Below are 26,954 nucleotides of genomic sequence, written 5' to 3'. Positions count from 1 at the left end.
TTCTATTGTGTCAATAATGGCAACCCAACAACAAATAAAGAAACTAAGATGAACAAAGAAGGAAATAACATTGGATAGGGTGGAAATTGGGATACATAGTCATTGATGAAGCAAGCTAAGGCACTTACAACATAACTAACATGCATCCATGGCTAGATCTTCAAGGGAACCACAAACCTCAAAGCATACCTCTACTTGATCCATGCTTGAACTAGCAATTGATGGAAATCCCATGCTTGAACTAGCAATTGATGGATTCAAGCAACCTAAATCTAGGAATTGGATAGAAAACCCTCTCCAAGAGGAAACAAAGCTCTCAAGCATCTAATTTCATCAAAATCTAAAGAAAAGAAATGACATCAAGAGGTATTTATACTATGGGTCCAAAAATAGAAAGTTGGCCCACAAAATCTAAAAAAGCGGCATAATCGCCCGGTCGGGCGTTTTTCACATGCCAAAATGCCCGGCCCGGGCGTTTTCGCTGTCCCCGGGCGATTTTCACAAGCAAAACGCCCGGTCGGGCGTTTTTCCCGAAGCTCTCGGCCTTCTCTACGCGACTTCCGTAAAACCACCATAACTCCCTCATTCGGACTCCGATTGGGATGTGCAAGATACCCACGCGAAGCTGTTTCCAAGACGAAGACAATGGTGGTAGTTTCATAGCTTTCGGATGTAATCTCAATAGGACGATTTCCAGTTGAATCCAACTGTAGTTGAAATCCTTGACGCACGGCTTCCATGATCGTATCATCCTCCCCTTCTTGGAAAGGATTTGTCCTCAAATCCGAGCCGTCTCCATTCATTGCCTCATCGGGAATCCCTCTAGCTTTGTTGGACCATTGGCTTGTCTTCTCTTTCATCCTTGGGCCCCAATCAACCCATGGCTCACGCCGAAATGAAGACCCTTGACGTCTAGCACTCGTGGTCATATCATCCTCCCCTCCTTGGAAAGGATTTGTCCTCAAATCCGGATTTCGTACACCTATGAAATGGAAAAAGAGCAAATCAAATATGAAAGTATGATGAAAAGGATTAAGACCACTAACGGCTCTAAGAGACAATAATACACCAAAGACGTTGTGTGGGCCTCCAGAATCACGTTCCCTCATGCTCAAGGCCAAGTGACAATAAACATGAGAGCACGAATTAATGATTTCTTTCATGTCCAAATCCCTCCCATAAGAAATCAAGACAAAATCATCAAGATACCCTTCATAACAAAACTCAAACAACCTCACAATATAGGTATAAGATATATGTGCAAATAAACATAGGCATTCCTTCACAATGTAGTCCCAAACAAAGCCATTAGATATAAAGTTCTTCACAAATAGACCATAAAACATCCCAACTCCATTGAATGGTTTGATGGACATGCAATAAAAGCAATCAACATGCCAAAACACAAATGCCCCAAGCACCTTGTTTCTATTTGGTTCGATCATCCTCATACAAATGATGCCCAAATCCTTGAACATCTTCACAAAAGATTTGGCATTCTCAACAAGACTAGGCATATACAAGAAAGGGTCCTCATAGTGTGTATATTCAAAGGTAACCGAATAAGGTTTATTCACAAGATTCATATTCTCAAGGTTAAACAACAAAAGACCATAAGGAACCATTGATACATCATTCTTGCTCAAATGAGAGCTACTCCACAAATTGACAAGCCCATATTTAACACATAGAGTAGGTTCATCACAACACACGTCAAGTTTGCAAGAAGGATTATCATTTAACAAACAAAGTTCATCAATATGGATTTCATCCCATTGCCCCATCAATTTCAAGAGATTATCAAACATAAGGGAGCAATGTGTCCATAAACCTTCATGCACGACATGGAGACAAGACACAACACCATGCATATGATACTTGTAAAAAACTACATCAAGTATCATGAGAAATGTTTCCAAATTAGCCCCACGCAATTGCTCTAGCAATTTTAAAACAATACCACAAACATGAGAACGATGCAATTTTATGCCATTAGTCACAACATCATCCTCAAGAGACATATGAGTGGAAAAATCCTTCACAAAATGGCCATAGAATACTCCAATCCCATTGAAGGGTTTAACCACTTTGCAATGAAGACATAGCAAACACCAAGTTCTAAAGTCATTATCCATGTTACTCTTCTTGGTCTTAGTATCCTCATCCACATACACATGAAGCTCAAAATTACCAACAAATGAAAGTTTAGGCATCTTAGCATGCAAGGAAGTCACTCCAACATTCAAGGTAGAAGCCACAAGAGAAATGTCATGTCTCTCAATGCTTGATTCTACCAAGAAAGGATCAATATATGGTGCAAAGGTAGATTTAGCATTCAAAGTTTCAAGCTCATGAGACCACTTTTTACACAAGACATCAATAACAAATTTATCAACACAAAGGGGCTTCTCTAATATAATCTCATTCAATGAAACATCACAAGGAGATAAGGATAGTGCACTTGAACCTTGGGCAAGGAGTTCATCCACTTGCCCTCGTTCCTCTTGTTTCTTCTCTGGGTGAGTAGCTTCCATGCCATGTACAACATGATGCCTCACTTTCATGCCTTCAATTAAATTTCCTACAAATTCATGAACACAAAAAGACATAGAAGAAGTGTTAGTGGGTAAGGGTTTAGTTTCCTCACCAAGGGCAAGAGGCAAAGGATCATTTGGTGCCCACCCAAGGTTGACCTTAGAATCTAACAAGCACCCTTTACTCACTTGTGCTTGTGGTTTTTCTCTCATTTGATATTTTTCTTTTCTCTCACCCCCACCACTCTCTCTTGACTTTTGCACCTCACACTCTTGTCTTTTATCACGCTCTCTTGGCTTTTTAGACTCACATTCACTCTCAAGCCTTTTCTCTCTATCTCGTTCTTTTTTTCTACTAATTTGGATTAAGCTCTTCGAAGAGGAGACATTTCCATATACATCAAGAGACTTATGTGATAAATGGAAAGAAGAGGGTGTAGCCAAATTACTTGATGAGTTACCTCTTTGGTTTGTGTCAACACCACCATGTGGGTAGGTATGCCTCAATCGAGCTCTATATGAGACTTCTTCTTCAATTGGCCTCTCAAACCCCTTATGGCTAACTTGATCTCTCACCCTCCTAGAATACCACTCTCCATGAGACTTGGGAGCTCTTTTCCCACTATATCCTCTATCAAGCCCATCTCCATGGTACCTTGATTCATAGTCACCTTTAAAACGGCCATGGGCACCATTTCTTCCCCCAAAACGATCATTCTCCATGTGATTGACTCTATTTCTATCATTCCCCCTTTGCCATCCCTCATACACCACTTCTTCCATCATCTCCTCCGGGGCAACATTAGGTAGATTGTTACCCCTAGAAGTAGGAGTCCTAGATGTGCGGCCTCCCTTCAAGGTGTTGAACTCCTCAAATAAAGTATTTTGGGCGGCAAGCATGCGGGCTTCGGATTCTTTTGAGTGAACAATGGATTCTTTTGCTCGCTCATCCATCTGGATCATCATCTCTTGTTTGAATTCCTTCATCATACGGGCCATCATGCTCACAAGATCCCCATCGGGTATAGGGTGAGTCATGCTTGTTTCCTCCCCCTCCGCACTTGTCCCCGCCATTTTGTTGGACCGGGTGCGAGGAGGCATAGAGTAAGTACCTACAAATCAAACAAACACTAGGAACTAGTCCTAGAGGTTAGTAATAAAAGAAAGTAGAATTTAAGAAGATGAACTCAACCTTGATGTCCCAAACCCCCCTCAAATCACTCCCCTATAACTCTCGACAAAGGCTTAGAATATTGTGAGAAAGGTGGATTCACTCACACTCACAAATCCAATTCCAAGATTTAAATGCTTGAGGTGGATCAATCAAGGTATACTCCTTGGTCAACAAAATCAAGAAGACAAAGCCATAAACACATATTAGCAAGATGCAAGTCAAAGAAAAATAAACAAGGGGTGACACTTTTGCTGAAATTTGGCTGATCTTTATGATTTTTTTTGGTATTGATTCCCGCGCCCAATTTGGATGAATTTTGGTGGATAGATTCCCAAACAAGTCTAGATCAAGGTAAAAATGGCCATATATAGTCAGATTTGGTGATTGGATATGTTTTGTATGGTTTTCCCCAACTATGCCAAAACAGGGCAATGATGTTAATCTCCACGGTTAACTAGGCAAACGAAGGAATGTTTTGATGAAATTTTGCAGGTACGTAGGTCACATAACATAGATCATACACACCAAATTTCAGCTTAATCTAAGCACAATTGATCAATCCGATCATCCCAACAAAACAGAGCAAAAACAAAAGACAAAAAGGAAAATGACCCAACCCAAAGCAACAATAGATCAAACACCTAGTGGGTACTAGGCTCTAGATACCAAATGATATGGATCCATGTATTTTGTGATCCATTTCCCAAGGATTTACCCAATTTGTAGGTGATTGATCTAATATTTTTGTGAAGTAGATTTTCTATTGTGTCAATAATGGCAACCCAACAACAAATAAAGAAACTAAGATGAACAAAGAAGGAAATAACATTGGATAGGGTGGAAATTGGGATACATAGTCATTGATGAAGCAAGCTAAGGCACTTACAACATAACTAACATGCATCCATGGCTAGATCTTCAAGGGAACCACAAACCTCAAAGCATACCTCTACTTGATCCATGCTTGAACTAGCAATTGATGGAAATCCCATGCTTGAACTAGCAATTGATGGATTCAAGCAACCTAAATCTAGGAATTGGATAGAAAACCCTCTCCAAGAGGAAACAAAGCTCTCAAGCATCTAATTTCATCAAAATCTAAAGAAAAGAAATGACATCAAGAGGTATTTATACTATGGGTCCAAAAATAGAAAGTTGGCCCACAAAATCTAAAAAAGCGGCATAATCGCCCGGTCGGGCGTTTTTCACATGCCAAAATGCCCGGCCCGAGCGTTTTCGCTCTCCCCGGGCGATTTTCACAAGCAAAACGCCCGGTCGGGCGTTTTTCCCGAAGCTCTCGGCCTTCTCTGCGCGACTTCCGTAAAACCACCATAACTCCCTCATTCGGACTCCGATTGGGATGTGCAAGATACCCACGCGAAGCTGTTTCCAAGACGAAGACAATGGTGGTAGTTTCATAGCTTTCGGATGTAATCTCAGGACGATTTCCAGTTGAATCCAACTGTAGTTGAAATCCTTGACGCACGGCTTCCATGATCGTATCACTTAATTAGTTAATTTCTTTTTAATTCCAAGAGTGGACTTAGCATGAAACGCTTATTTATTATTCATAGAGTGATCAAACTCAAACTAGCTAGGTTCCGAATAATAAAACCTTGTTTCACACTCCTCTTGAGGACATTATCAAACGAGACTCACCTCGCGCACGATTCAATATAATAGCAATCCTAGCGCCGCTAGATATTAATCACCACTACCCAATATATCAGGATTATTGGGTTACGAAAAACCCACACCATTTGATAAGTCAAAGTAATGCATAATCAATACCGTATGCTCAATGCTAACCTACATTAATTAAGAAACAAATATTTATCAAGACCTCGCCTTTCAGTAGATAGCCTAAGAACAAGTCTTGCTGTTAGATCCGTTCAGTGCTATACCACACCAATGTCATCTTATTTCCGTAAGGCTTAGAAATATGCGGACTGGCATTGCAACCTTTCTCGATGGATAGTCTAAGTCCATCTAGGTTGTGAAATTCTTCTTTTTCTTTGTTTAGGACTGACCGTATTACCTTAAAGTGGACGCCGCCCACAATCGGTCTACTAAAACAAAGACTTAGACTTTGTTAAATTAACTTATACATTTAAACATGCATTAACATCCATTAAATGTTAAACATAAAAACATTATGACAAAAATAATCTTTTTTATTCCTTGAAAAATAAAATAAGTTTTTTACAGTATTCAATCACTCGAAACGTGATTTCTAGTATACAAACTCTAACAGGGAAATCCTCACATTGTCGAAAATGACGTCCTGGAAGGCAAGCTACAATAGCCTACGCAGTATACTGGATAGGACCGGTGTTGGGTTTAATGTCAACGGCGACTACAAGATAGACATTAACGACGACAATGGGAACATGTTGTTCAGGTAAACGATTAAACCCGTGTTGCATCTCCTTGTTCTATTCAGACTTTGGCCAATAGAATTTTTATACGTTTTCCGTCCAGGTTGACCCTAAAGCGAAGTTCATGCGTAACAAGTGATGGCCTCTATGGGAATTATGGAAGTTGATTTTCGGCAAAGATCAAGGCACTGGAGCTGGAGCTGAGACGGTGTCTGAAGCTACTGCTATGTTTCGCTCCAATTTGGTTGGAGGAAGTGAGTGTGATGAGAGTGACTCGCATGCAGGTTACGATGAAGTCGATCCTATTGACTCCAATGTTCAAGACGAAGACCCGCTGGTTGATCCTCAAGCTCCTGAACTCAGTGACAAGCAAACTTCTGTTGCGAAGACTGGAGTAATCAAACGTAAGTCGACTACCTCCGATGCAATGCTCATGGATTTTCTTGCAAACCTACACGTTGAGACGAACACAAGGCTTGAAGTCATTTCATCAAGGATCGAGTATGACTTTGACATTGGCCATGCCCGTCATGCGGTGTTCGAGAAGCTCGGTGATGTTGAGGGTCTGACCCTTGACCAAAGGTACCAACTGTGCAACATTCTTGGGGATAAGCCACAGCGTCTGGAGGTGTTCATGGGGATGTCGGCTGAAGCTCATCTTGGATATCTCGTGAAGCTGATGGATGAGTAGCTTGTGATTCACGCCAGAGTTATTGGACTATTATTTAAGTTTCTATCTATTTGCGTGGTTGTTATTTCGACATTCCTACGGTGTACAAGGGTATTTTGCACCTCACCATGTACGTAAGGTTTATTATCGCTATGTGATTGTTTTTTCTTCGTCGGCCATTTGGGTACTTGCGTTATGTAACAAATGTTGTGTACTTGAGTATTAAACCTTTGTCGAACATCACCGCATGCATGCAAACCCTTCATTACAACATATACTTGCACGGACATAAATATTGTTTGGGACATATATGAACATATACGTTTCGATTACGGTAGTCTGTGTGCATTACGTTTCGATTAGGTAACATATATGAACATATACTTGCACGGACATCAATATTGTTGCCAAAGTAATTAGAATGACATAGACAATTGACAAACAAACTTCTTGTACATAATCCAATGATAAATATGAATAAATGAACATAGTAATGACAAACCCTACTAGATAATACGGGAAACATTAACACACATCATACATAATAACAGTTACTTTATGAAGTACGACTAGTGCCATTAGAGGCTTGGTAGCAAATAACAACAAGACCGATCATATACCAAAAACCAAAAAGGTGCCATCACGGTGCATATGATCTTCCATGCATAACGTAGTACCACATGCTTAAGCCTTTGCCCTCATTACGTTATAGACTAATGTCCGGGGCCGCAGATACCCCATAAGGGAGTTCGACGCACACGAGCTGCCGGCAGGAGATAGTTCAGGGAGCTTTCCACCTTCATTCCTGGCCAAACAGCGAGAGCAACATAAATGAAGTGAATGTGCGGTGATGGTGGAGACTCCATGTGTGTTGCTGGATCATCTTCGTCAAAGAGTTTGCGACGGACGATAGGATTAGTAAAAACAACGGGATAGTTTACGTCCATGTACTCTATATCCTCAGACGAGTATATTGGCTCCTCGCTGGATGAAGATATGACTATGACTTCCACCTCTGGTACGGTGTTTTTGGTGTCCTTAGCGAACCAGTTTCGAAGCCGGTTGAATTCGGACTCGTCATGGTAATAGTAAGCGGCAGCGAGCGGAGTTTTCTGCATAGTATTTGTTGTCATGATCATACCAAGACACAATATATGCCGGAACAACGTTTGCATACAAACACGAGTTTAGTCGTTACCTCAATTATGTGATAGACGGAATCGGCCGCATGGACGAAATGGTCTGCCTTGTCCTAATAAGTTCCTTTAGACGTGATCACTTCGTTGAACGTTTGATAACGCAACATAAACAACTTAACGTGTGTCTCAAGCTCGGGCACATTGAACACGGCTCCACACATGTTGTGAATCTCTCTCGCCGCTGCCATGAGGAAGAAAGTTGGTGTATCATCTTCCTCCCAACCCAACTCCGCTTTAAGGTCTAGTAAAGAGTCGAGTAGTTTGGCATCAACTTTTGCATTCCACTTCCCATTGTATAAGAAATGAGATTGCAATGGAACGTCGAGGACAGTCATACCAGAGAAAGGAGTTTGCATGGATATGTGATTATACGTTTGTGTGTAATCCAAAAATAATGAAACACTTAAATAGACCAAAGTTCACTATGTCTCGAATGACCCACAACCATAAACCCATCATTACACAACCCTCTCATGCATTGAAATGTCAATGCCCTATCCAAGAGCGTACCATGTACCTACCGAGATTTGCATATCCACTTTGAGAACATAGTCGAACGCTCCATTTACTCCTAAACACATCAATCTTTATACGAATGACATATATGAGGCAGGTCTAGCTTTTCTGCCTTGAAAACTCAGCCTAACACATTCACATGCCTCAATCGAATAGTCATTCAACCAACAAAATGTTTGGTGCATTCAATGTACACGTACCACTCGATCAGGATGTAGACGGCGTCCACCCTCATTAATCGTGTCCGGTCAGATTTTGCATGGAAAACTAGGTAAGGTTACAAGGCGTATTTGACCATGGTTTACATTAAACCATCGGTCTACATTCTTTATGCATATCGGATTATTTTATTGTGGGAAGACCTAAGCATATCGGATTGATTAATGTGGTATGTAAGACTGACAAAATTTCCTGGCTATAAAATATGCAACACAACATAACATACAAAGTTTGAAATAACATAATATTACTTCATAATAACAAAATGCCGACCGTTAAACAACACTACATTTCCGCAAAACACGGTCGAGATGACAACCATAAAACATCGTCTACATTACATATGATAACAACACCAACTACAACATCATCAATAAACCACACATCATATATGCTTATCCGGCACTGGTCGACGGGGCAGCCGCGTCCACAACCTCCGGAATGTCGTCAGGGTGAAAGGCGAACAGTTCTTTAAGGTTTCCGTACTCGGGTTTGTCGCACTAGTAATAAGCCTCGACGAATGGATCCTTCTGAAACATATACAATACGAAGCTGTGGTTATTATAATTGTATACATAGATTTCGAAAATTAGACTACATACCCGTATCATTTCTACCAATGTTTCCCTACTCGCTTTCACGTACTCATCGACAACTTCCGACTTCGCACCGTCGTAGTTCACCACCCAGTTGAATGTTTCATAACGTTTCTTCAGAAAAGCGATGAGGTTCTTGATCTCCTCTTGTGTGTGACTACATTCGAACTCCTCGTTAATTTCGTCACAAATGTCAAGGAAGAAAGCGTCATCAAATACCGCACGTAATCCGGTACGCTCAGCCACCACCTGGGCAGTTTGCATGTACTGGATTAGAATGTTATGGTTGTGCGTTATGCGTGAGAATCTCCATTTGATTGTTTGGGCTTATTGGAAAAGGCAAATGGTAGAGTGTTTATAATGTATGTTACATTAAATTATGTTGGCGTTTTGACAGACGTATACCTACCCACCAACCGGTCAACCCCACGTGAAACCCAAAAAGTGGCATGCATGGTTAATTCGCAATTTACCCATAAGTGGTATTCCCGCTGACCCACGCAAAATATAGCAGCCTTTGATGCGGCTACCGATGCTTCTCAATAAGACAAACACCCTCCACCCAATCCTTTTCTCATTTTCTATCATTGGTGAGACAAAGAGATATGGCAGTCGGCAGAATGGGAATACCTCCACCGCAAAATGGATACGCCGCATACTTACGATTCCCGTCTTTCATAACGGTCTTCTCTCGACGACACCATACACAAGAGCTCGTAAGTTATCTCCTAAGTCATGGTTCTGTTTATTTATTTATTGAGAATAAATTTCATTACTTGGCATGCTGTAGGTGTGTTGTGTACATAATCAGATCCATTCAATCCAATTTTGTTTGTTATAACAGTGTCTCCCAAGAGATTTTGATGTCGGCCATGGATTCAAACTTCCACCCCAATGTAGACTTATAACGGCCTCTGGACTATCATGGATTGTTCTTCGGCTTCGCCTTTGGAACGGGCTTCATTTTCATGTTGGGTGGCCGGAATTCGTGCGTGATAATGTACTTAATGAGGGTGATGTCTTGTCGTTTACGTTGGTTGATGATGGAATATTCCATGTGAAGAGATACGACGGACTCACTGGCCTTCCTAAACGCTTTGACGGTGAAGGTAACTCAAAACTAAAATATTTTCCATTTAAATATTTTATCGGAAAACATATTCGTGTCGGATTTTTAGCTACATTCTGTTCATTGTAGCTTCGCAGATATAGTGAATGAGGACGCCGACGGTAGTCCTACGAAAGCCGAAGGTGAAAACGATGGTGATACGTCGTGATAAGGATCCATGTATTTTATGATCCATTTCCCAAGGATTATCCATTTAATGATGCTTGATCTAACTATTTTTGTGAGGCTATTTTCAATTTATCAACACAAGGCAAAAGATAATAGATGATCCAACAAACAAAAATTGAATCTAAACAAGAAAGGATAGAAGATTAGGAATGGAAAGCATGTGTATAATGCTGAGATAAAAGAGCTACAACCATAGGACCTTAACCAAAAAGATGGAGACAACCCTAGGCAACTTTCAATAGCTCTATCACCCCTTGGCTCCACTACTCAATGGATACACCCCATTGATGCATACCTCTACTTGAATCAATCTATGGAATTGAAACAAGCAACCTTCAAGGAAGGAATTGGATACATTCCTCAAAGAGGAAAAACTCACTAGGGAGATAACTTCAATCACAATCTTATCTCAATCTAGAATGAAAAATGACACCAAAAGGTATTTATACTAAGGGTCCAACATGTGGAAAAAGACCCTCAAAAACTAAGTCTCGGGTGATTCACCCGGTCGGGTGAATTGCAGGGTGCAAAACACCCGCCCGGGTGTTCTCTCTGGACTCCCTCGCCAGTTCTGCACGACTTCTGTAAAACCACTATAACTCCCTCATTCGGACTCCGATTGAGATGTGCAAGATACCCACGCGAATCTGTTTCCAAGACGAAGACGATGGTGGTAGTTTCATAGCTTCCGGATATCATCTCGATAGGACGATTTCTGGTTGAATCCAGCTGTAGTTGAAATCCTTGACGCACGGCTTCCATGATCGTATCATCTTCCCCTTCTTGTCCTCAAATCCAAGCCTTCTCTATTCCTCGCATCCTCGGGAGACTCTCTAGCTTTATTGAATCCTTGGCACGTCTTCACTCTCTTCCTTGGACCCCAATCAATCCATGGCTCACGTCGAGGTGAAGACACTTGATGTCTAGCACTCATGGTCATATCATTCTCCCCTTCTTGGAAAGGATTTGCCCTCAAATCCGGATTCCTCACACCTATGAAATGGAAAAAGAGTAAATCAAATATCAAAGTATGATGAAAAGGATTAAGACCACTAACGGCTCTAAGAGACAATGCTACACCAAAGACGTTGTATGGACCTCCAAATTCATGTTCCCTCAAGTTCAAGGCCAAGTCATAATAAATATGAGAACACAAATTAATGAATCCTTTCATGTCCAAATCCCACCCATAAGGAATCAAGACAAACTCATCAAGATACCCTTCATACCAAAACTCAAACAACCTCACAACATAGGTACAAGATGTGGGTGCAAATAAACATAGGCATTCCTTCACAATGTAGTCCCAAGCAAAGCCATTAGATATAAAGTTCTTCACAAATAGACCATAAAATATCCCAACTCCATTGAATGGTTTGATGGACATGCAATAAAAGCAATCAACATGTCAAAACACACTTGCCCCAAGCACCTTGTTTCTATTTGGTTTGACCATCCTCATACAAATGGTTTCCAAATTCTTGAACATCTTTACAAAAGATTTGGCATTCCCAACAAGACTAGGCATATACAAGAAAGGGTCCTCATATAGTGCAAAATGGAAAGTTATCAAGAGAGGTCTAAGCATAAAAATTTTATTCTCACGCTCATGCAATGAACAATCATTTTCAATCATTAACACACCAATCTTGCTCAAATAAGTTCTCTTCCACAAATTGACAAACTCTTGGTCAAAATATAGAGGTGGTTCATCACAACACGCATCAAGTTTGCAAGAAGGATTACCATTCAACAAACAAAGTTCATCACAATGGATTTCACTCACTTGCTTCAACAATTTCAAAAAGTGGTCAAAAGCATATGCACAATGTATCCATAAATCTTTATGCTCCACATGGATCATAATAAGCACAGCATCATGCATATGTAACTTGTGTAAAGTCATAGTACGCATCATAAGATTTTTATCAAAATATGTCTTACACAATTCCTCCAACAATATAAAAGCAAGACAACAATTATGGGAACAATGCAATTTTATGCCCATATTCACAACATCATCCTCAAGAGACATATGAGTGGAAAAATCCTTCAAAAAACGGCCATAGAACACTCCAATCTCATTGAAGGGTTTAACCACCTTGAAATGAAAACATAGCAAACACCAAGTTCTAAAGTCACTATCCATGTCACTCATCTTGGTCCTACTATTCTCAGCCGCACACTCATGAAGCTCAAAATTACCAACAAATGAAAGCTAGGCATCTTAGCATAAAAGGAAGTCACTCCAACATTCAAGGTAGAATCCATAAGAGAAATGCCATGTCTCTCAATGCTTGGGCTTATCAAGAAAGGATCAATATATGGTGCAAAGGTAGATTTAGCATTCAAAGATTCAAGCTCATGAGACCACTCTTTACACAAGTCATCAATAACAAATCTATCAACACAAAGAGACTTCTCTAGTGTAATCAAATGCAAGGGAGCATCACAAGAAGACAAGGATAGTGCACTTGAACCTTGGGCAAGGAGTTCATCCACTTGCCCTTGTTCCTCTTGGTCCTTCTCCGGGGGCATAGTTTCCAAGCCATGTGCAATTTGATACTTCACTTCCATGTCTTTAATTAAATTTCCTACACATTCATCAACACAAAAAGACATAGAAGAAGTGTTTGTGGATAAGAGCTTATTTTCCTCACCAAGGGCAAGAGGCAAAAGATCATTTGGTGCCCACCCAAGGTTGGCCTTAGAATTTAACAAGCACCCTTTACTCACTTGTGCTTGTGGTTTTTCTCTCATTTGATATTTTCTTTTCTCTCACCCCCACCACTCTCTCTTGACTTTTGCACCACACACTCTTGTCTTTTATCACGCTCTCTTGGCTTTTTAGACTCACTTTCACTCTCAAGCCTTTTCTCTCTCTCTCGTTGTTTTTCTCTACTAATTTGGTTTAAGCTCATTGAAGAGGAGACATTTCCATATACATCATGAGGCTTATGTGAGAAATGGAAAGAAGAGGATGTAGTCAAATGACTTGATGAGTTACCTCTTTGGTTCGTGTCAACACCACCATGTAGGTAGGTAGGCCTCAATCGAGCTCTATATGAGACTTCTTCTTCAATTGGCCTCTCAAACCCCTTATGGCTAACATGATCTCTCACCCTCCTAGAATGCCACTCTTTATGAGACTTTGGAACTCGTTCCCCACGACTTACCCTATCAAGTCCATCTTCATGGTACCTTGATTCATAGTCACCTCTATCATCACCATAGAGCCCAACTCTCCCTTGTTGATTGCCCATCCCAAATCTACCATAGCCTCCATTCTCATCCCGATTTTCCATATTCCCTCCTTCAATTTCCCCACAAGACTCCACCCCTCCATGTTGGTTTCCTACCCCAAAACGACCATACTCCTCATTTCCTCCTCCAAACCGCCTATTGGCTCCATTACCCCTCGACACTACATGCTCTATGCCGGAAGCTTTGAGATGTAGATGGTCACTTTTAGGAGTGACGGATCTTGATGCACGAACCTCCTTTAAGGCTCCAACCAATGTGTTTTGATTGGATTTCCATCGGGTCTCGAACTCCTTCCTCCGGGCATCCCATTCTCTCATCTCTTGTTTGAGATCACGACTAAAATCTTCCATCATTTGGGACATCATGCTCACTAGATCCCCTTCGGGTTTGGAATTACTTGAGCCCGCGCCCTTCTCGACTTCCTCCTCGTGGATGTCCACCATTTTGTTGGATCGAGTCATAGGAGGCATCAAAGTTTCCTACAAACACAAAAACAAAGACTAGGGACTAGTCTTAGAGATTAGTAAAATTAAGAAAGAGAGATTTAAGAAGCTAACTCACCCCAATGTAGTATCCCAACACCCCTCCCCCCAAGTCACTCACCAATGTCACTCGGTAGGTTTAGAATATAGTGGGGCTAGTATCACACACTCTCGATCCAATTCCCACTCGTTGGCGCCCGGACAACTCAATCAAGGTATACACCTCAAGAACATATGGACACCAAGTACTAAATAAGTAATAATGATTAAACATATGAAAGCAAGGAAAACTAGGCCTAGAGCAAACACACACACTAACGAACACAAGACATGGGATGAAGCTTTTTGCTGAAATCTGGCTGATCTTTATGAATTTTTTTGGTATTGATCCCCACGCCCAATTTGGATGAATTTTGGTGGATAGATTCCCAAACAAGTCTAGATCAAGGGAAAAATAGTCATATATAGTCAGATTTGATAATTTGATAGGTTTTGTATGGTTTTCCCCAACTATTCCAAAACAGGGCAATGATGTTAATCTCCACAGTTAACTAGGCAAACGAAGGAATTATTTGATGAAATTTTTCAGGTAGCTAGGTCACATAACATAGATAATACACACCAAATTTCAGCTTAATCTAAGCACAATTGATCAATCCGATCATCCCAACAAAAACAGAGCCAAAACAAAGAACAAAAGGAAAAATAACCCAACCCAAAGCAACAATAGATCAAACACCCAGTGGGTACTAGGCTCTGATACCAAATGATAAGGATCCATGTATTTTATGACCCATTTAATGATGCTTGATCTAACTATTTTTGTGAGGCTATTTTCAATTTATCAACACAAGGCAAAAGATAATAGATGATCCAACCAACAAAAATTGAATCTAAACAAGAAAGGATGGAAGATTAGGAATGGAAAGCATGTGTATAATGATGAGATAAAAGAGCTACAACCATAGGGCCTTAACCAAAAAGATGGAGACAACCCTAGGCAATTTTCAATAGCTCTATCACCCCTTGGCTCCACTACTCAATGGATACACCCCATTGATGCATACCTCTACTTGAATCAATCTATGGAATTGAAACAAGCAACCTTCAAGGAAGGAATTGGATACATTCCTCAAAGAGGAAAAACTCACTAGGGAGATAACTTCAATCACAATCTTATATCAATCTAGAATGAAAAATGACACCAAAAGGTATTTATACTAGGCCCAAAATGTGGAAAAAGGCCCTCAAAAACTAAGTCTCGGGTGATTCACCCGGTCGGGTGAATTGCAGGGTGCAAAACACCCGCCCGGGTGTTCTCTCTGGACTCCCTCGCCAGTTCTGCACGACTTCTGTAAAACCGCCATAACTTCCACAGTCGGACTCCGATTGAGATGTGCAAGATACCCACGCGAAGCTGTTTCCAAGACGAAGACGATGGTGCAAGATACTCATCTCGATAGGACGGTTTCTGGTTGAATCCAGCTATAGTTGAAATCCTTGACGCACGGCTTCCATGATCGTATCACGTCGGTTGAGTATAACCCCACAGATTCTGAGACGGAGTCGTCCGACGGTGCCGAATATGTGGACGACAATGGAGCACTAGACGTTGACGGTCTTCCTAAATAGACAGTTACCATCACACAATCCCATTTGAATCGCACGCTCGATATTCCTTTTGCATTTTGGAACCGTTATGTACGATTTGGTGCCCTACAAGCTCCAATACACTTTGGCGTTGGGGAGTATAGTTGGACGATGATTCTGGGATATGGCAATTCGAGGATATGGGTACATCGGGGATGGAAACGTTTCATAGAGGACAACGATATCCGGTTGGGCGACAACTTAAGTTTCACGTTGGTGGATTTGGATGATGTCACGTTCAACGTGACTATCGACCGTGCATAGTGTTTATGCATGTCTGGTGGATGTCGCATGCTTGTTTATGTAATAAAAAACTTTGGCTTTCTATTTTCGCTTTATGTATTTCCTACTAGCGTGTATTGATTTCAGTCGTGTGTTTCGTCTATGATGTGCTGTTAGTAGTGGTATGTTGTGTTAGAACCTTTGTTTGTATTTGGAATGCATGCGCGCGATCGGTAAACTACGTTCAATCGTCAAGTACTTGAACCAAACGGATACAACAAAACATGTTTAACTCGTCGACGCACAAGTATAACATAAGACCTAGCATAATTTATCAATTACTATCCCAATTAGGACCAGCACCAATGACCTGAACAAAAGTAGCACGGTCGATGCAAAGCCGGTACCATTAGACTGTGGGGAGCTCCGACTGCAAGTAGCATGACCATCACCACAATCATCAGGTCGTTTATGGGTATTCTGTGGCCAACCCAACAACTTAGTGGTCATCGCCTGCATGGTCGGATTATTTTCAGCTTCCCACGCATCGAACCACTTGAACGACCCTAGATGATCCTCATAAAGCGGGCACTTGTAGTAGTAACGGCCAGCATTTTTGGTTGTTCTGCCTGCACACAGCAACACCATCCCCCCATTACCTCAACAACACTGTGGTGTTTTAGCTTCCATGTTGGTAGTAATGGCACTGGATGGCTGCATCAACAATATTAAACCTCAAGTAATGAATGAAACGAGTAACCAGATACAAAAACTAAAACGTGCAATAGATAATTCAAGTTCAGACAGTAACGAGTAATGAAAGCGAGACAACTAAACCAAAGAATGTCTATTTAAACACGAAATCTATTAGCCCACATCATCTTAGCCAAATTGTCGCGAAATTGTGACCATTCCTCTGAAGGCTCAACTCTCTCGACATGGTCTGCCACATCAACGTCGTACACGGTTGAGGCACATTCACCGTATATATCAAGTTGGGCTTCGATAGGGTCAAACGCCATCTCGCGATGGATAAAATTATGTAGCAGGAAACATGCCATAATGAGCCTAATTTGTGTTTTGATTGGGTAGTACGAAGCAACACGTAATATACCCAAACGCATCTTCAGCACGGCAAAAGCGCGCTCGATCACATTTCGCGCTTTAGTATGTCTCATGTTAAACATCTCTTTCAGGTTTTTCCGTCTAGCATTCCCGGTACCCCATTCTTTGAGATGATATTGGACACCTTTATACGGAGTCAAAAATCCCTTGTTGTTGGCATAACCATTGTCACAAAGATAATAGCAACATGCACGATCCACCAATAAACATGTATACGGTTATGTCAATACTGCATGCAGAGTATAATTATCTCGAATAAGCACTGGGGAAGATATACCATCAGGGACCTTCAGTCCATCGTTCCGGCATACGGCGTCCCGCAATACATGCGAATCACCGACAGACCCCTCCCACCCTGGTATTATGTACACGAACTGCATGCTCTGGTTACAAACTGCTAATGTGTTGGTCGCTATTTGACCCTTCCGTGTCCGATACCTTGTCTTGTCACTGTTGCTTACAAGGACGTTTATGTGCGTACCGTCGAGCGCTATAAGGCACCCCTGATGAAAGAACAAAGTGTGACCGATTTAGTGATTAATTCAACGTTTGGAACATCTACATAAAGTAATTCGAAGTACAACTGAGTCAACATCACCTTGAACCATTTCCAACGGTTATCTGTAGAGTCGTCTGGAACAGCCACGACCTCCGACAGGAGGGGTGGTATGTAGACTCAGGACAGCGCCTAAAACCTTGTTCACATAGTTGGACACTGTGGATCCAGATCTCCAGAAGTGGAATTTAACAACGCGGTTCTTATGATGATGAGCAAGGACGCTGATGAACATAGCAACTTGTTCCTCGACCCCAACACACTTGCCAGTGTGCAACCCAGTGCGTTGTGACAAAATGCGACAGAGGCGACCAAATGTGTTCCGATCCATTCTTAGGTTGGCAATGCAATCGTAATCCGTTACATTAAGAAACCTATCAATATGCTTTACTTGTGCCGGGATCTTGTTGAGCACATTTTACCTTCTCGCGTGCTCAACGAGAACACGATGTTGACGCCTAGAAGTACAAGACGTGTACCAATGTACGAAAATAAAGGTTTCTATGTGCAAAACATGCATAATACCTAGTACCATGTAGAAACAGGCGTAATTCGTGTCGGGTTTTCTCATCTAAACCAAAACAAATCAATCTGAACTCGTAATAAAAGCAAAACGCAACACAGAGATCAAAAAACACTATCGATTTTAAATCTTCGCACACGTACCTTGTGCACTATAAAGTAGTAGACGACGTCGTGCAATGCGGTAAAATGGACTGCCTCGTACGGCAGAAATATGCAAACAAGATGAAGAATAAAAAAATTATCAACAAATCCCACATAATCATCTACGAACGTATAACACAATCGTCGTACCAGAGACGATGGTCGAATGTGTTAGCGGAAGTCTCCGTCGGCGTCCTCCACCGAAAACGAGTACAGTAGTAGATCTGCTCTTTGGAAGGTTTGTGGGAGATAGAGAGACGGAGAGAGTTTTCTCGAAATGCACAATGGCAAATGGGGTATGAAATTTGACTTTTGGGGGGGAAATGAATGGTTCAATGACAAAAATGTAAATTTCATACCATATCTGCATCTACTGTGGCGGAGTAAATATGTATATGTGGATGGGCGGCTGATTTATTTCAGGCAAAAGTCTACTCAAACAATGCGGGTCGTGGAAATTAACCTGGGTCAAGCATATATAAAAAAGGAACACCGAACCGTCACAATCAGTCAGATTTGCACCCAAATCTTGCCAAAAAAGGGACAGCGAACGTGCCCTTATAATATTGTGATCTAAAAATGTTGCTTTCACTCCTCAATATCAAATTCTTTACTGTACTTCACTATCATGATAATATTGTCACCAAATCATATTATAACAGTAGACTATAGCATTTTGCATACTACTAATACTCCTATAAAAAAGACAAGTCTTACATACATAGCCTACCTCCCATCACAAGATGGTGAAAAGTACAATAAGCTTTGTGGCATCAAATAAAACTGGATGAGCCGTTTTGGACGGGGTGAGCCAGCCGGTTGGACTGTAAATCAGGAACCGGCTGAACCGCTTTTAATATTTATTTTTTTTTCAAAAATGAATTAAAAATTAATTTAAAAAAAATTATACTAATTAAACTTTCATTTCATATTAGCCTATATGTGTGCTTATGAATTGAGAAAAACTACTACTAGTATATTTGAAAATTTATATGTGACTCTCTTTATAGAAGTATTCCACAACATTCTTTTTTTATTTTTTAATATGAAATGAAAAGTTTGTTTTATAATCATGTTTTACAATATTCTGTCTTTGGTTTTTCAATATGAGATGTACATTGTTTTTTAAATATGTATCATATTATACCAACAACTATATATCATGATATATGTACGTATAATTGAAAGTTATATGCATATATTTTATAAAACTAGATAATAACTAAACAATTAATAAATCTTAATAAAGTTTTAGTTACTAATGCTTAAACTAAAAATAAAATAATAATAAAAAACAATGGAAGAAACGTTTATAACATGAAATTTGTACATAATAAACATGTGAATATTTATATTTATACATATCTAGTACTATTACTTATTAAGAATCGGTATATATGCATTTATCTATATTTGTATACCTATGTAGTGTTTGAAATGAAATTATATATTGTACTTTAATGCTTGTTCAATTACATGTTTTTAATTTCAATAGTATTAGTACTACATATGTATTTAATAATAAACTCATATATATAAATGCTACAGTATTTCGGCTTGACCAGTAGTCACCGGCGGACACACGTATAGATGGGGGAGGGCTTAAGCCCCTACCCAAAATTTTTTTTTGAACTTTTTCTATTTGAAAAATGATTAAAAATTCTAAAATTTACCTCCAGCCCTCACTAAATTATTGTTATTGAAGACTAAATCATCAAAAGTTGAATAGTAATAGGGGCTGAAATGAATAAGAAATAAAAAATTACAGAGGATAAAATGAAGAGTAATAGCTGACGAGATGAGTTTGAGGAAGATGACTTTATTACAAATAATATTATAAACTTCATAGGAAAATGTGTCAAGTTGTTGTGCTTTTTAAAAATGTCTGTTCATTTATTGGCTACTAATTAAATTAAAGGATAACTACTCTTAAAAAACTATTCGTTTTGATAGAAATATATGGATTTCTATAAAAATGTGTTTCGTTTAATTTTCTTTCGACTCTGTAATTGTTAAATTTTCTTTCGACTGTGTAAACTAATTTCAAGTTGATAACTTAATTTTCAATTGATGACTTCAAAATTTTCGTCTTCTCTATATCTTTTCCCAGAATCATAATTAATAAAGCATTATTTCATTTTTCTTTCCATATAATCCATGCAAACTCAAATTTTATTCTCTTAGTAACTCTAACCCATAAGTTAAATTTTAGACTTTTTTCTTTTCAACTTAATTATGCAAAAACTTCTTGTATTTTTACTTGTATCGTTTTTATTTATAGAAAGATTACCACTAAATTTTCTCCTCTCTTATTGTACTTTACCATTGTTTCTCTCAATCTTTATACCGTAGTACCAACGAGCATTAAAACTTGTTTCATCCACAAGACTATTTTTCGTAGATAATGAGAGTAAATATAGTAAAGCCCCTACTGACAAAAATTTCTGCGTCCGCCACTGCCAGTAGTTGAACCAGTCCGATCACTTGAACCGTGAACCGATAGCTTTATCGATTTGCTTACCGGTTCGATTTTTAAAACATTAACTTATACAATTAAGTTGATTGGACCAAACTATATTGTTGACATTTTTCACCTCTTCACGCCAACAAATATTTCTTCAGACAGATGATTTAGTGCCACTGACAAATAGGGCCTACTTGTTAGAACTACTTAGATCAAGAATTCAAATATATTTTGGGATGCTTGTTTCTTCCTGCACAACTCATACATATCCCTCGAATTCAAACCTCATCCTTATTGTGGACCTCCATGTACAGCTCATTCAATTCAATTATACATAGTTTCTAATCCTCAATTTCTCTCTTCTGTCATATTTAAACTTAAAGGAAATTAAATAATTTCTGACAGAGATTGTTAGATCTAGACATTGTTTAATGGTTTTGCTAATAGAGTATTGATACCAAGAGCAATTTTAATATAATTAGAAGCATTAAGTAGAGAGGAATCACATTTTAGATTTGGAAAAAGAAATGGCAGCAAACATTTTATATCAACAGTAAAATAAGTTTTCAATTTTTTTTTAAATAATAAAAGTATATTAATATTTATTAATGGATAACCAAAATCCTCTCTGAAAATAAAAAAAAAAAAAAGGTACTCCCTCTGTCCCAAGAAAGTTGAGTCACTTTTTTTTTTACTCATTTTTAAAAAATAATAAATAATTAAAGTGGATATATAGTAAAATAAAATCGAGAACAATGTAGTTAAGACTCTCCTTTACATTATTCTCGCTTTTGCACCTGGAGTCCGGCTCGGGCCTACAGGAATGAGAGGTGGAGGAGGACGAGTCTGGGACGACCCTGGGCTCGGTGGAGAGGGCCGAGGCCGTGCCCAGTTGCGGACCATCCCATCGTTGCTGGCACTCAGGCCAGTCCCCATCTCATTTTTTTCTCAATTCGAAATTTTTCCTATAAATATTCCATTCCACGACATTTCCACTTTTATTATAGTGCATTCCTATCCTTTCAAACCAAATCACCTAAACATTTGTCAAAATGCCCCCTCGACCTGATGATAGTCATTCGCAGCAACATTTCTAGATTGTTGACCGATGTGATGCCTGCAATCCAAGAGGAAATTGTTCAGCGTTTTCAATTTTATAAGTAAAACAGTTTGTAGTTGTTAATAATGCAATTTAATGTTTGTGGCCTGAACAATGTCTGGATGAGGCCTGCAAGAATGTGAGAGTTGTAGCCTAATGAAGAAAATGAGAGAAATGATAATGTGGAAGGGACTTGGGGCTGGCCCCGAGATAGGATTGTGGATACTATTATGACCAGCTAACTTTTCATATAAAAATAGCATATACTTTTTCCATCTCTTAAATTTTGTCACACTTTGACTGAGCATGACTTTTAAGAAATGTAATGAAAAATTAGTTGAAAAATTAGTTGAATGTGAGTCTTATTTTTATATACTTCCTATTAATTTTATAATAAAATTTAAGTGAAAATAAGTTAGTTAAATATGAGATCCACTATGATAAAATTGAAATATATTCGTGGAATGGACAGAAATATAAAATTGTGAAAAACTTACTGGGACGATCGGAGTAACTGGGGTTTTGGGGGTTGAAATGAATGTGGTATTGATTTGGATAATGTAAAAGATGCAATGGAGGACTCCTAGGCAGAGGCCACTGCATTAAATAGGGTATATACTACACACGTGTGAGTTATTAATGTTGTGGGCCTTCCCACACACGTGGGTATTAGTTTCGATTTGGACTTTTCAGTTTTAATCATGGCACAGTTTGTTCTCATGAGATGTGGCCCACTTAATAGCTAAGGCAGACCCATTGTTTTTATGTCCCATATCTATTGGTTTGGGCCCTCTTATTAGTTATGAAGACTAAAGTTATAGTACAAAAGATGGTCAAATAGGGGGATGTACATACCTGTCGGTTATAATCTATGACAATGGGTGTACTAACATTTAGTCCATCTAAAAAATATCATAATAGGGTTAGTTTTCAAGGCTGCTATGCATTGTGAAGTATTTCACGCGGCATGTTTTTCTTTTTTGTCACATCTTTCCTTCCACTCGCATGTTTTTCTGTTTTGTCACATCTTTCTTTCCACTCCGCAAAGTTCTTGAAACAATACTCCACCTTCCTTTGAGGATAGGATGCATTACTGTGTGATTTTGCGGGCTCTTTTTTTCAGGAGGCATGATTTTGATTACTTTCAGATAACATTGTTTTAACGTATTATTGTCATACAGTAAGGATAGCTTGATATTCTTATCTTCTTTTGACAATCTGCAATGAGCTCAATTCTTCTATGAACTTTCCTTATTTTCCAATTTGAGTGTGTTTAGGACGGTCTTGATAGTGTTAAAGTAGGGCCTCAATTCTCATTTTTGATAACTAATTTCATATCTTAGGTCTATTTTCCATGCTATAGGCATATTTTAGAAATCAAAATATGGTCTAGCCCGCCAATTGGACCAGAGGAAACTGATTCTTCTGATTTTAATTTTGCAGAACCAAATCTTTGAGCAAGGAATTCAAAGGAGACACTCTTAAGAGTGTCCACAGTGGGAGGGCCGCGGCCCTTGGCCCGGGCTTGGGCAGTCCGCAGCCCCCCACTACTGAGCCAAGAGGAGGACGCGGCCCTGGGTGGTGGACGAGAGAGAGCCGAGCTCTCGGCCAGGCCGAGGCTCTTGGGCACGCGGCTCAGCCCACCACTGCAGGGGCCGAGAGCCGCGGCCCTTGGCCACCGATTTTATTTTATTTTTTTCCAGTTTTTGTGTTAATTTTAGGGTTTTGGAGAAGATGAAGTGGAGAGAGAGAGAGAGGAATGTGACGAAAATTAAATGGTAGTTTTCAAAAAAAATTGCATTAATTTAGCATTAATTTTGAAAACAAATCAATCTCAATCACTAAATCCCTATTAAATTGGTCGACTTTTTAATTAAGGATTGTGATTTCAATTCACACCCTAATTATGGAAACAATTAAAATTCAAATTTTCAATAAATATATTTACTTGTAATTGTCAAATTTTTTAAAATTAATTTAGATTTTTTATAATTATTATAGTCCAATAATTTTTATTCTAATTAAATTAAAATATAACAAAAAATGTAAGAAAATAATTTTAATTGGTGGCCCGGAGGGCCACCATTATGGTGATCAAGTTTTGAGGGCAAGGGCCAAGTTTGTTGGGCATGCCCAGGAGGGCCACCATTGTGGACATCCTAAATTCCATATTAGTCAGAGGAGGTGGCTGGTTCAATGAAAGCAAAATGAGCGTTGAGAGATGAATGCGATCGACTTTGACCATTGGTTTAAGTGATTTTAGTGTTATGGTTGATGATAGTATTAAAATAAAGAAACAAAACCAAGTTTATCTTAATTATATATAACTAAACTTTTATGGTTAAGAAGAAGTCCTATTTATTTATACTAGTACTACTTTTTAAAGCACTTTATGGAGTGAGGGTTGTAATAAATGGTGCAACTCAAAATAGTGTTGGGCCATATATAATGGGACATAAGTGTAAATAATTTTTTAAAAATAACTTTCATTGTTTTATGAACACTCGTGAACAATTCTAATATCATTCCATTAATTTATTTTAGTAGCAAAGAGCGAGTTTCACACATTTTATTTTATTTTATTTTATTTTATTTTTGTAATACCAAGAATTTTTCGAAAATGATCATATTACAAACTTTGAAGTTTTTTCTCATAAAAATCTTAAGTTCTAGGAATTTTTTCAAATGATGTAATGAATTTTTTGTTTCATCTATATTTTGTGTAGGATTTTCTCTTCGTAATATACTTCTGCTTAGGATACATATGGTTTCATAAGAATTGCAGGCGCTTATAGGTAATCGATAGTAATTTTACTTTAAAAAATTGGTAAAATAATTTATTGGACGACTATGCCGCCACAACCCACAACGGATTAAATGCTTTTAATTTCGAAAAGAAGAATCCCAATAATTAATTGGATTTTTTATTAAATGAAGCAGTGAAGTGAAAAAAATGAAAAAGTGTATGTCGTTAAAATTATTGATAAGCTTGTCTTGTGGCGCTTGATCATAATTCAATAGAAAAAAGATTATATAATTATGTAAGGCGCCGCCCAATGAATAGAGAAACATGATTGGTTTATGATTGGCCTATCATCTCCTCTCTCTCCACACTTAGAGGACTTTGATCTAATATCATAAAATTATATAAAAATTTATTTTCTGCGCAAACTTTAAATTTGACATGCAATATTACCAATTAACTTTAAGTTAGATGCAAATACTCCTAAATATTATGCCATAAGTTTCTACAATTCTTATAAGGTCCAATTCACGGGGTGATTCTATTTGGATTATAGAGCAATTAAATTATATTTATTGAATTTTTTTTTTAATTATAATTATACATATTTAAAGTGCTATTAGGACCGGCCTACGAGTTTCGAATCGCATTGAGCTATAGTTAATGTTGTGGATTCTTGCCTACCTTTTATGTAAATAAATAAATGAGATACCCTTAATTATAAATGTCCTATGGTTGTTTGTGGAAGTAAAATAATTAGAAATTGATTAGTTCAATGTACATAAATGGAATCATTTTGGTTTTGTTGCCATTGCTACTGAAACTATACTTCTCAAAACTACGCTCAACATGTGCCAATAATTGTTGTAATGAATTGATTTACTTATAAATATATGAATTCAATCAAAGTATTACTATAGTGTAAGTTCACTCAAACGTACATCCTCCAATTATGTCTATATACATTTGGATTTTGTTAATTAATTTTAAATTTTGAAATCCAATCACCCATTATTCCTTTAAGCTATAAAATTTTCAAATTCATTCTCTATTTATGTCATTGCATAAAAGTGAGTATGCCTTATAAGAAAATCTAAGAAATGAATTGTAAGTTTTCATGAAACTCTAGCTAGTAGAATTTAACTCGTTGGATGATCTGATAGAAAACAGCCTCGTTCTAGTCAATCAAGAATTTATAATTGTTTTTTAACATATTAATAATTTCAAATTAACGAGTTACTTTTTATATGTCTGCTTCAAAAAATTAAGAAATTGCTTCTTAATTCTAGTTAGTGTAGATTTCAAGAAAAAGGAAAAAAATAGAAAGAAAATTCTAGTTATTACAAAAATGGAGAGCCATTTACATTATTGACGTATTTTTATGCACTGTCCATAACTCATGTGATGTAAAATAATTCAAAATTTTAAATACTTATCTTATTAATACTTTTTTTCTTAATTATATATTCTGATCAATATATACGCATAAAATAATTAAGAGTTTTATTAAAAGAAAAACATAATTGAAAATTTTTCATAATTTAAATTCAGTAAAAAAGAGGGGGGAAAAAATACAGTGGGCCGGCGCACATGGAATAGAGGTTGACTTTGACTCAAAGTAGCATTCAGCCAATAGATTCACAGCCCCACATCCAGTGGGCCCACCCTTTTGAATCTTAGCACATGACTAACTCTATGGGCCCACCTCTCTTCATCTTTTTTATTCGTTCTTTCGTGCATTTTCATATCAAAGTAAAGTAAAACCTAATTCCTAAATAATTCTCTCCAAATAATACACTTGGATTGATTTGAAATAGATTTTTAAAAATGTTATTTTCCCCGTCCAACTATAAGTAAGGCCTATTCGGATTGTCCTATTATAAGTTACTCATTATATTAGATATTTGATTTCCTTTTACTGCAAAAAAACAACAGTGTCTCTCTTTTATTTTATCTATCTCTCTTATTTTTTCTTTCTACTTTATTTTTTTTCCATTTTAACTATTAAACACCACTACCTAAAAACTTGTGTCCAAAAGAAATGTATCATATACTCCCTCCGTCCCCAATTAAGAGTCACACTTTTCCATTTTGGTATGT

The 26,954-nt window shown here is 38.3% G+C and overlaps 1 protein-coding gene across 1 annotated transcript; it reads right to left on the bottom strand.

Moving 5' to 3' along the window:
- Positions 1-961: 961 nt before the first annotated feature.
- On the bottom strand, positions 962-3,608 carry LOC148932663 (uncharacterized). Its single transcript, XM_089065198.1, has 3 exons — positions 3,190-3,608; positions 1,047-2,886; positions 962-982 (listed from the first exon to the last, which is right to left on the bottom strand). The coding sequence occupies exons 1-3, from the start codon at positions 3,606-3,608 to the stop codon at positions 962-964; spliced, it is 2,280 nt and encodes a 759-aa protein (XP_088921324.1).
- Positions 3,609-26,954: the final 23,346 nt, after the last annotated feature.

The sequence above is a fragment of the Salvia hispanica genome, chromosome 2, assembly GCF_029641045.1.
Source record: "Salvia hispanica isolate PSC_SH4W2 chromosome 2, Shi_PSC_v1, whole genome shotgun sequence".
In the NCBI taxonomy this organism is placed as follows: domain Eukaryota; kingdom Viridiplantae; phylum Streptophyta; class Magnoliopsida; order Lamiales; family Lamiaceae; genus Salvia; species Salvia hispanica.
Note: the sequence above shows the minus strand (reverse complement) of the source record. Positions and strands in the feature narration are given on the sequence as shown.

Excerpts from the sequence above, each read along its gene's own strand:
- LOC148932663 (XM_089065198.1), bottom strand. The coding sequence starts at position 3,608 with ATGGCGGGGACAAGTGCGGAGGGGGAGGAAACAAGCATGACTCACCCT. Across the intron at positions 2,887-3,189 it reads AAAGGTGACTATGAATCAAG|AAAAAAAGAACGAGATAGAG; the intron begins GTACCATGGAGA and ends CCAAATTAGTAG. Across the intron at positions 983-1,046 it reads TATTATTGTCTCTTAGAGCC|GTGTACGAAATCCGGATTTG; the intron begins GTTAGTGGTCTT and ends TCCATTTCATAG.